The 11890-nt window shown below is 42.2% G+C and overlaps 1 protein-coding gene across 4 annotated transcripts in view; it reads right to left on the bottom strand.

The window, feature by feature from the left end:
• Positions 1-11307, bottom strand: part of phlpp2 (PH domain and leucine rich repeat protein phosphatase 2) — a 33933-nt gene extending 22626 nt beyond the window's left edge. Inside the window, exons 1-3 of one of the 4 annotated variants that reach the window (XM_046386803.1) lie at positions 10898-11307; positions 8093-8373; positions 3630-3763 (exon numbers count right to left, since the gene is read on the bottom strand). In XM_046386803.1, the coding sequence (XP_046242759.1) occupies positions 3630-3763; positions 8093-8373; positions 10898-11110 (628 nt within the window). In that variant the 5' untranslated portion in view covers positions 11111-11307. The remainder of the gene's footprint in view (positions 1-3629; positions 3764-8092; positions 8374-10897) is intronic. The other 3 variants (XM_046386814.1, XM_046386823.1, XM_046386832.1) reach the window with 3 other exon arrangements.
• Between the last annotated feature and the right edge of the window lie 583 nt (positions 11308-11890).

The following is an 11890-nucleotide window of genomic DNA, read 5'->3' as shown; positions in this document are numbered from 1 at the left end:
CAAGTATCGAGAAAGAGTCTCCAGCAAAATTCTTAAGAATAAGTCAACAATGCAAAATGCTTCTATTAAAAATGATCACTCATTGCAGGAGGGACAAGAAAAAACAAAAAACAGAAATCAGGTAAAGTGGCCGTTCATTGTGCTAACTTTCATCTCTTTCCTGCAATGTTTTTAGTCTGGAGCTCCTGACCTTGGTCTGCAGGGTGTCTATACTTTTTTAAATCTGTTTCTAATCACAAATATTGGATGACACAAAACTCCCTATATCCCAAAGCTTATTTTGTCTTGCTCAAGACTGCATAGATTGCGTTAGCATGCGGTAGGGGGTCAGTGGAGGCGGAAGCACAGTCTGATTTGACTCAGAACAGCAAGCTCTGTTTGGCAGCAAATTCAAATTCTACCCACCACCCAGATGCATCGTCTTGGTGGTCCATGTTTACTTCTATTTAAAACAAAAAACAAAAAACAAAAAACTGAAGTACAGCTGAATACTGTTGACAATAAAACAGACCATTAAAATGGTGGATATTTATTTTCAGCAACATCTCAATTGAAAACTGACCATGAGTCTGGGATGACAGACTGCCTGCAGGCTTCAAATGAGAGAGAGGAAATCCTCAGGAGAAAAAGAGTTTCATCGGAGAAACTGAATATTACAAGGAGGAGCCTGCTCTCTGCAGAGCTCTGTTGCTCAGGGCAATTCTGTGGGAGCCCGGATCTGCACAGAATTTCTCTCTTAAATCTCAGTCTGACTGCTTCTCCACTGTTTGTCGCTATAAACTAGTTCTTTCTCACTTTTTTCCATAAAATGAAGAGGCCACCTTATGCTTTGACGCTGTGATTTTAGTCTGTTCCTCCATGATTATTATTATTCACTGGTTCACTGTCCATGTCATCACAGCTTAGGACATCTACAGTCTTCAATTAGGTTTAATTTCCATTTCCAGCTGAATCAATAACTTATTAGGTGGGTTCACACTGGTTGCTTATGATATAATTCCGGTACTGTGTACTGTGCACAGCAGTTTCAGGTCTCTAAGCACAAAGATGTAAGACAGAGATCACCCAGGGCCCGGCGGACAAGCAGCAGAGCTCACAGCAGGCCATGTCTGTGCTGCAGCTGCATGGGCCGACGTAGAAAAGCACCGGCCCTCAGGACCCTGCAGTTGTTTTCACTAGCAGCTTTTTTTTATGAAGTCAGCATTTAGAAATGTTTACTCCCTTGTCCATGTTTGTTTTCATCTCATCTGTGTACCACAGCAGGAGGGTCTGTGTGTGTGTGGGAAGCAGGAGGGTGGAGAAGGTTCGAGATGAGTTTCCAGAACAAAGAGGATGGGGAAGTTTAATAAATTACCTGCCGTATTGCACTTTGAAACACTTCTATGGCTTGAGGGAAAATAAAGTGCACACACACATAAATGAGCAAATGTGGACATCTATGTATAAAATAAAAGAGTGCCCCTCTACGTGTTTGCATGTAGTCCAATGCCTTATTATAACAAACCAGCATCTACTTGTAACCCCATGTGCTATGACGCAAGACGTTTTACCAAAGAGCCAATTTCCTCCTCAGACTGATTCATCTGAATGACTTTGCCTGAAAAGGTAAACCTAGCTAATATTTCACAAGGAAAATACACATCGGAGGAAGATCAGAAACTATTAACTTTCGTTGTAAATATGTGTTTCTTATTTGCAATGTCAGTTACAGGGTCAAAGCTGTTTTTTATATGCAGTGAGCACCACAAACAAAACCCACTCACCTGCACTGTATCATGGTCATGACAGAAATCTGAATACCTTGACACATAATGCCAAAACTATGTGCATGGCTAGAGACCCTTTAAACAACCTTTAATGCCTCGGGTTTATTTTAATGACTGCTTTCAGGCTGGGAATCAGTGATGTAGACACTCAAAGCCTTTTAAATGAAGAGCTGGCACATGTAGTGCACCACATCAGGTGGTTCTGTAGCGGCTGTACTTTTTACTGATGGACCACAGTTTCCCTCAGCTGCTTAGTCAGATCATTACCCCTGACAACAGCTGTTAGACAAGCAAGCACCTGGGAGAACGCTCTCAGAACAAGGCAGTTGTTGTGTGTGTCAACGATATATCACAGCCCACAGACAACACCACCGTGGGTGGGAATGACAAACCAGGGTTAGCTTGTGCCAGTCAAAATTTGAGGGCTACAAGTGAAGCTGTATGGGTGGAGAGCTACTGAACAGCAGCACAAGGAGGGCGGCTGAACACACTGAGATAATTCAACACAACCATAACAGCCTGCAAGTTAGACTGCAAAACTTCTCACTACCTACACAGCTCTAAAGGAAGAAAATGGACAAATCAAGTTGTGCTTTCGGCATTGGCAGAGCGTCAAGAGAGCCCAAGTACCAGTCGAGCCTGGTCTGGTACCCTTTTCCCACGATTTGACAAAAGGAAGCAGGAAGTTTCCAAGGGGCCTGGCTAGACTCTGACCAGTGTGGCCTGACTACTGATAGTAGCCAAAGATCTGACCAGTGGTGCAATGATTAGCACTTTCTCCTCACAGCAAGAAGGTCCTGGGTTTGGATTTGTTGGGACCTTTCCCTCTGGAGACTGCGTGTTGATGTTTTACAACAGCACTGGAATTTAAACAAGGTAAAACAGTAATTAAATCTGCCTAAGTCTTCAGTGTCCATTAGGAGTGCCCAATGAACCAAAGAATTTTAAAATAAATGTGCTGAAATCTGTGTTTAGTTTGCATTTTTATTCAGTGTGGTAGCACTGCATTTCAGTGTAGGGAGGGCTGTGTACTTTGCGTTGGGGGAATTACATGTGAGCAATTTAGACGCTGCGGTTTGCGTCGTCTTCCTCTTTCTCTGGCACAGCAGCATGTGAGCTGTTCTAACCCCAAACACAAGGAGTTCCACTGACTCAGCAGAAACATCAGTGGGTTTATTAAGTGGAAACACATTACAGACCATCACTCACCATTTACCCTCGATGGCAAATCTCTTGATTGCTGCTACTGGAAGAATATCATTAGACCAGTCTCCTCGTCTGAGAGTCTGTGACTCAAACGAGGAGAGCTAGAAATGTCTGTGAGAGATGTGTCTCAAGACACATGTAAGTATACAAGTTTGTCACTGTTTTCTCCAAAGAGTAAATTCTGCTACTGCATTAATATATCTCACTGACACAGGGCCACTTAGTCAATCTAGTCCTGGAGGCATGGGAGCATTTTGACAGCAGCAGTGAAAGGTAGCACACATAGGGATGGAGCAACACCGCGGGATGAAGGACGATCAGTCACTGAGGCCATGATGTGTGTGTGTGTTCACAGTATCCCGGGCTATACTAAATACTGGAGACATAATCATTTTCAGGGTCCTTCAAACAACAAATACCATCTCTTTCTCCAGAGGAAAATCCTTGCTACACAAGACACACAGACAAACGATGAAAAGAGGATAAATGATAAATATGATATGATGATAAAACAATTTTGAAACATTTGACCTGCTGCAGCCTGTTTTTAGGCCTTCAGGTCCGAAAACAGGAAAACAGCAGGCTTCTGCCACATCCCACTAAGCAGCAGCAGATAGTGAAGATCGGAAATGATGGACCCTATGGATTAGTACTCACCACTGTAGAAACGGATCAAACAGCTGAGGTCTGAGTTTGCTGCTTCTTGCTGCACTCGTACAGGGTCTGCGTAGCCCATAGCTGCCAGGTAGTCGTATACCATCTGGAGTGGACGCTCAGTGGGGTCCAGCCTCCTGCAGGACAAGACAAAAGGACAGGTGGTATGTCACAGAACTGTAACACCAGTTTCTTTCGCTCAGCATAAAGATGACAAAATATACTGAAGCATTAACATCAAAGTAAAGCTAAACAGTTTGTTTATCACAACAGACAGTTTCCAGAGTCCAAATGTCTGAACAAAAAGCACATCAAATATGAATATACAGTTACACAAATTTCAGCAGCTTTGACGGCATTTTACATTTGAGGAGACTGAAACCCATCACTTAATTTGCCATATATCTGTGCACGTGTGCAGCTTGTCTACTAATACAGTAAAGTCTTCTTAATCTAAGAGAATCTAATTAACCAGACTCGGTGACAAACATAAAATCCTTCATCACGTTCCCACTTATGAACACTACCAGCTATGTTCAATGGGGCTCCTGGTCAAACTGAAAGCACCACTGACTGGATCTCTGGGATCCTCTCTGAGAGCCTCTTCACATTCATGCCTGCATTAAGGAGATCTTGCAAGCACAACAATAAATGCAAGTCATACTTCTACTTTCAGCATTTTTTAGCTGAAAATTGTCAAAAACAAAGGACTGGGGTTTACTCATGCTGACTCATCTCCTGTAAAGCTCAGCACTGCTGATAACTGTTTAAAGTGGTTATCTGAGCCATCTACTTTTATGACTGTAAATGCATTTTCAGTTTGCAGTTCTACGTAATAAGATGTTATACCATGAAGGGGGTGACTTGATGATTGTAAAGATGTGAGATTTCTGTTTCAATGTGCAGCTACAGCAATTAATCTCCTTGTTGACACATGCTTCATACAAATATATCAGTGTTTGTATACATGATAACTGACAGAAAAAGTGTCTGAATTCCCAGACATCACTGACAACCCCAAAGCACAGTAGGCAAACAAGTAATCATGCCCAAGCTGAATGCCACGTTCCCTCTGTCAGCCTTTATGATTTGCAGTATCAGGTTATTTAATTTCAGATAGGAGTCAACAAGAGAAGGATGACTGACAGTGTCTGTTGACCATCCTCACTGACATTTACACTTAGCACAGATACGCCTCATTTATTCACTAATCCCCCAACTTTTGGCAATGCAGCAAGAAGTTGTTAAATCTCTTAAATGTCACTCACTGGGTTTATTTGTCCTCAGAGTGGAAAGTAAATTATGCAGTAAACTATGGAAATGTGTCTCTCAGTGTTTTGTAGACAGACCCAGTAGCCCATGAAAGAGAGCTGCGTGGGGTTTACAGAAACCACTACAAAATAATGGTGAACCCACACAGGTGTTTCCACTTAATTTGGCTAATTAGACACCTCTGGATTGTGTTGGTGACAGTGTAGATTGGCATTTTCTTTACAGTTATTATTAGATTGTGCTGGTAAATTCAATTCAATTCAATTGGAAACATGTTTTCACTCAACTTCAACCACAGCAGGGGTTCCAATCAGCCAATAATAACACCCAAAAATGGGTGTCGGTGTGCAGGTTGAGCCAAAATTCGATTTGCAAGTATAAAGATGTAAGAAGAAGTGTGTTTTAATTTCATCAGGGTGTGTTTTATTAGTTGGCAGGATGTGATGCCTCAGCAGTCATAGATCATTTAGCAAGATTTCAGTTGGAGGCTGCTGTTAGTAAAACAAGCAGAAGAAAGGGAATTTTCCCAACTGTGCAAATGTTTTAAAGAGTGGTCTCCTGGTACAGTATTGGCAGGTTCCTCCTGTGAAAATCAATAATCAGCCCATAATGGAGCAAAGGTTACAATTTACAATCCAAATCACAGCAGTTGTGGGGAGACATGGTTTTCTAAGTTGCCGCAACATTAATGCCAGTTCTGTGCTTAATAAAGCGCATAATTATTAAAACAATTGTCAGCCACATAGCAGTCCAAGATACACTCAACCAAACTCTTCCACTTATCGTAGGTTTGTACTCAAAGCAAATGCAAGATACTAAATCAAAAACAGCCCTCATCAGCTATTTTCTGCTGCCAAACTTCACAATGCATAATCCACCCCTTTCTCCTGCCACACAGGCCTTCTCCTTGTCAGTGCTGAGCCCAAAGGCAACAGCCCTGCTCCACTTATTTGGGTTGTGCCAGGCTACAGGACTCACCAGACCTTCAAGCATTCACCTGCAAATTTTACTCCCAGAATGTCTCCGGTGGTTGACGCTGTGTCCCAATCCTTCTTGAGGTTCTAAATGATCTTTCTTGAATTGCACTTGATCTGGTCTATTACCATGAAGACTGTAGACACAAGCAACAGGATGAGATTCCTCACTTAATCTTTCAGAGAAAGGAGCTCACTGATTTGGGAGGCCCATGTTATCAAGCTGCTATCTCCTCTGAGAGGGACCAGTGGAGATGTCTGGGTGTCTCCCTTTGGAAGTACTCTGGGCAGGCCAACTGTGAGGAAACCCCAGGCATGCCAAGAACATGTCCCTAAGCGCTTCTATGTGTCCTAGGAGCTCTTAGGGATCTCCAAGGAATAGTGTGTCGCTGGGAAAAAACAGCGGACTGCACTGCTCACCCTGTCGGTACTGTGACTCTGACAGTCTTATAAGCCAGATAAACGGAATAATGTATGTCTTCTATCAACTTCATCGCTTCTCATTAATTTTATCGTGAGAAGGAGGTTGTCCAAATGAGAAAACCTCCTTCCTTAAGGAGGAAAGAACCAGAACATGTGTTCCTGTAAGCAGCACATTACTATAGGCTATAAAAAGAAAATCACTAAAAAGAGTTTCCATCCCTTCCATCATGCCCTTAGTTAGAAATCCTTCTTTGGTGCTTGTTTCAGTGCTGTCGACAGATTTTTATGTTTCAGATCCTGATAATAAAAGCTATTAAACATTGAAGAGTTACAAAATCGCAAGGTGATAATCGCAAGGAGAGAAAACATAGGACTAGCAGCCCCTTTAAAGACAAACACAAATGGAGTCCTAACGTGTGCATTCTTTAAATTTAGTTTATTTATGTGCTATTTGTCTGTATGCTATACATTTGTAGAAATCACAGGGCTTAAGTCAAAACCCTGTTAATGAATGTTAAAGACCTAAATATTAAATTTAAACTTATCTGGTCATGCTGCCAGAGTCAACTGAACTAAAACAGACTATACACACACTCACCAAAAACCAGTCAGCGATTACCTGCATTACACTGAAATTTTCATCAGCACAGATATAATGAAGCTGGCTCATATACTGTTAAGTTGGTAACACCATTAACTACCAGCCTACAAAGTGATTAACAACCTCCAGTCATGTGTCCAGCACAAGATCTGCAGCACATTCATGGCATGATCATCCAGCCATTTACAGCACAATCATTTACAAGTCTCTCCTACAACTCCAAATACTGGTATTTTTGCTGATAGACGACATGTCATGTAGGATTTTACTCCATATCAGTATTCCACATCATAAAAAAAACAAAAAACAAACAGTGAAGTGAAGCTCACATAGAATAAGTCATAAGCCACAGTGATTCAACTATAGCTCAGTTCTTATTTTAGACTCTCCTTTCTAATATCTGCGAACAGGCTTTCCTAGAAAAGCAACCGAGGAGTGGCCCAGATTCCTTCCTGGTCACAGATCAGTGAAGCAGCTTTTTATCTTTTTTCACAGATAATCAAGGGGTCATTTGCTATTTCTGTCAAAATATGTCTTGTGGCGCTGAGAGACCAGCGAACACTTGTCTTGTTTCCTGAGGGTATCCTGGGTGAAGTTCAGTTGGGAGTATCGGGGGGTTGATGGGGGAACTGCACCAGGTTCTCGGTGTTGTGTTAATGCACAGGATATCAAGTGAAAGCTTGTTATTATAAAAACATAGTGCTTCTAAATTGCTTTTGTTAGATACTATTGTACGCCATTACACCCACTGCAGCTGTACTTTTTGTGGGTCTGTTGTGCTTCCATTTGAATCTATGCAGCTGTCTAAACCAGCTGCGTAACATCTTATGTTTCACTTGCACTATACTCATATAACTGCAACTCAAAGCATCTTTTCATGCTTCAAGTCCTTTTTTAATTTCTTTTATTTTTTTTCCCACTTCCCGGTAATACATCAAGCTGTCAGATGCTTTGGAGTGCACAGCAGGACTGTACTGAAGACACTGATGCAGTATGCTGGATGCTCTGAAAGGGGCAACAGGTTATATGGAAAACTCCTGCCATGGCCCTTGGGGTAGGAAGACACTAGTCTCTGAACTTCAGCTGTTCTATTTAATGCCAACTTGTTTGAATAGCTTCAGTGCAGAGGACACATTTTTCCACAGGAAACAATAATGGACAGTTTAATTTTAATGACTTAACTTGTGTGTATTTACCTGACTAGGTCTCCATGAAGCTGAATATAGAGACCTTGTCCATTCCTCTGAGCGCACAGTTCCTCCACTGTGGTACTGGTGGAGCAGAGCACCAATTGCAAGTCTGTCTGAGGGGTGGAGGAGGCCTGCGGGCCAGAGGCCGGCTGAGGGTCCACCGTGCCTCCATACAGACACACACAGCCCCGCTGGGTGTCCCCCTTTAGCCAGTCCCGCTCTCGTGATCCAAATCTGGTCTTTCTTGTCACACAGCCGCGACTGCCATTCCGCTTCATGTTGCGCTGCTGACACAGAAAGACTCATTTTAATGCTGAGGGAGACGTCAGATACACATGAGCATGTCTAAGAGCCATGGCCTGCTAGGAGAGCTCAACATCTGTGCTGGTAGGTACCAACTGAATAATCTAAATAATTTAACTCTCATCAAGTGTGGTTTTAGGGCTATTAGAAGAGGAACATAAATATGCAACGCTACAAATATGAAACATGCTGAAAAAGTAGTGTCCACAGTGATCTATAACTCTGTTTAATAATAAACTGTTTTGTATTTTGTTGTAGTTAATGAAGAGGTCATAGTCACAGGGACAGGATTTCCTGATATCCACTGTGATGGTTTAAAGGACTCTACTTTAACAGTGCAGTTGCTACACACCTTAATATCTCTGTACAACTGAAATGAGAAGTGTACTCTGAGAAGGTGACCCTCATGCAGTGGTGTTTGTGCCCTCCCCCACCCCCAAGCATTCAGTTATTGCTAAGGATGTAAGCTAGTAATTGCTGTCATTACACCAAAGGCACCTGCAGTTGCTTTGCCTTGTAGACTCAACTCAGAGTTCCTTCTGGTTCCTCAGAAACCCCCATGTGCAGCAGCAGCAACACTGACCAGAAGTTAAGCACAATCTTTCTCATTCTGTTTCCTTTCTCACTGAGGATGGACCACATCACTGCATGACTTACAGGGACCAGAATATCTCTGATACACATACGATGTTGTTTGTTCTTGACCTAATCACTTGTGTCAGTCATATATGCAGCAGCCTGACATACCTTCCCTGAAAAAATTATGCAACCATCTAAGTTTGACTGAGGTTGTGCTAAAATGATAAAACGTGAGTAACATGAGCTGATCATGACAGACTTTCATCAAAGGCCTTAAGAGATAAGAGATGAGAGTTAGTCAAGAACCAAACAATAACACAAGTTCAGCCACATCAAGTGACTGCATGGACGCTTACACACAGGAGATGCAGTTTTCCACAGTGGAAAGTGAAAAACCCAATTTAGGTGCAACAAATAAACATATGGTATTGTTACTTGATAAATGATTTAATAATTAATTGCTTAGTTAATAACACTTTCATTGAACAAATCAAAACACTTTCACCCAAATAATTTAAACTCAATCAACCTGAATTTGATAACTTCTTAATGCAACTATTTTAATTCAATTTCTGTTGGGCTGTCTCAAAGGGACCTCGATTTAAGATCATTTTGTTAAACTTCTACATCACAAGGTCAAGAATAATCTTTCACTTTCACTCCTTAAGTAGACCTTAAATTGAGCACCATTACTCCAGAGGCTAGAGAGGCAGACATGTAACCGGAGAGGGGCTAGTTTAAATTCTGCACCTGTTGAAAATGTAGTTGCAGTGGAAGTAAAATGCCCTACCCCTTCCTCATCATCTGCTGTCAAGGTGTGTCTGACTGAGGCACAGAACCACTGCTTGCTGCTGTGGAACCACTCAGTGGTCAACCCGGTCAACTACAGATTCCTGGGCAGCTCCACAGTGCATCTGCCTGTGTCATTGTGTGAATGTGAAGCAGGGTCAAAATGAATTAAGAGCATGCATGTTCGGTCAACTTGTACTGAGTCAAAAAAGGAGTCACTAAATATACTGGACACAGTGTTTGTCTACAAGTCCCTTGTAGACTTCACAATGATACAGTATGTAACTGCAACACAACCTGCATCTCATGCTTCAGCAAATCCACAAACATGGCCATGTTTTAGCAAAGACACGCAGGCAGACAGGATGTGGATGTGACTCCTGATTGAATGAACACTCCATGGGCGCATTTCATTACTGAGCCACAAAAAGGCAACTTGGTTATCTACTTTATCTGATGTTAGCAGGCATGAAAAAGACTAGCAAGCACTGCCATTTCACACTGACTGAATTATGGGTAAGTGGTTTCACAGCCACGATATCTGTTAGCAGAAATGTCATAGCACTTGATCAGAAGAAAGAAATATTAGCATTTTACGCACTGTACTGTGCACTTATTGACAGGAGGATGTGCACCTGTCTTTCACATACAATAAGTGAGTAATGCATACACATTAGCACCTATACATATACAGCTGAGATTGTGTGTGTGTGTCACTGGCTTGTGAATAGGCTAGCTACCTTCAGGGACTTATATGTCATTACACATCATGTGTCTGGCTCTAAAATGTCATGGAAGAACTGTTAAACAGCAGGCCTTCCTATAAAAGCTCTAACAGCCTACTGAGTGTGTGTGTGTGTGTGTGTGTTGTCGTTGCTAACTGACTCTGGTACATTCCTTATTTAATGGCAATCATCCACAGATCAATCACCGACCAGAGAACATCAGTCATTGGATATCACAGCTCTTACATAATATTACAAAGATGCGTCCGTGCACTTTGCCCTGTTTGAATCACCCACTGCAATGTAAGAAAAAACCTTGACATGTAACACGATATGGAGATATTTGTCGAGCACTTTGTCCCGTTTGAATTACCTACTGCATCACAAGAAAATAAACCTTGTCGTTATGACTTGCCTTTAGCACTCGGATCCCCGTCGCAGCATGAGCTCCCGGACCACTGCGGCTGCCGCGACCTGCAGTCTGATTCAGCCCCGCTTGGTGGACCACAGTGTCCGGCTGCCTGTCTATGCAAGCTCCGTTATCTCCGACATCACCTCCTTTTTGGGTGCCCATTTGGGTGTTAGTCGCCACAAACGCGGTATTGTTGTCCTCGTCCTCCATCGCCATGTATGATCCCAATTAACAGCGACAAAATCCAAAAAGTGCCGTCCCGGTACGCGACTGGCAAATTCCCACGGAGAGGTGAAAATTCATCCCGTGTCGGTGCAGCGACGCCATATCCAGACCGTATCTGACTGTTGTCAGATAGGCCCGCTGGAGAGCTGATCAATAAACATTAAATGGGCGGGTTCAGAGTATTTATTATTCATCAGCCACTGCCCCTTTTGAAGGAGAGAGAGAGAGAGAGAGAGAGAGAGGAGGCGTATTACATTACTCATAAAACTAGTCTTTTATCACTTGATGCAGTTTTTAACGAGAAATCACGATATGCCCTTGCAGATCGCGTCTTTGGTAATCAGGCTCATAATTTAGTGAGTGTGTACATTGCACTGATACATACACATGATTTATTAATCTCTACTAAAAGGTACCTTATCAGAACATATAATTTAAAAAACCTAAGTTATAGGCTGTCATGGATATGAGCCATTTAAGGCAAAACGACGAGGCAACGTGAATATTTCAACATTGTTTTTGCTAACTGTGGCAAATGCCACACATTGGCTATTGGCTAATTAGCTTAGCCCTTTTGCATCCCTTTACACACACATACGTTTCATTGTACGTTTTACACAAGTGACACAAGCTACTAGCATTAACACACTAAAGGTTAATTTCTATAGCTGTAGCTGAAACACACCGCTAGCATAATTATTGTACACGTCTTGCTGGTAGTTTCCATGTCTGCGTATTTTTGTAAACTTGCACCTTTTTGAAGTTCTTTTC

The sequence above is a fragment of the Scatophagus argus genome, chromosome 1 (assembly GCF_020382885.2).
Source record: "Scatophagus argus isolate fScaArg1 chromosome 1, fScaArg1.pri, whole genome shotgun sequence".
NCBI classification, from domain to species: domain Eukaryota; kingdom Metazoa; phylum Chordata; class Actinopteri; family Scatophagidae; genus Scatophagus; species Scatophagus argus.
Note: the sequence above shows the minus strand (reverse complement) of the source record. Positions and strands in the feature narration are given on the sequence as shown.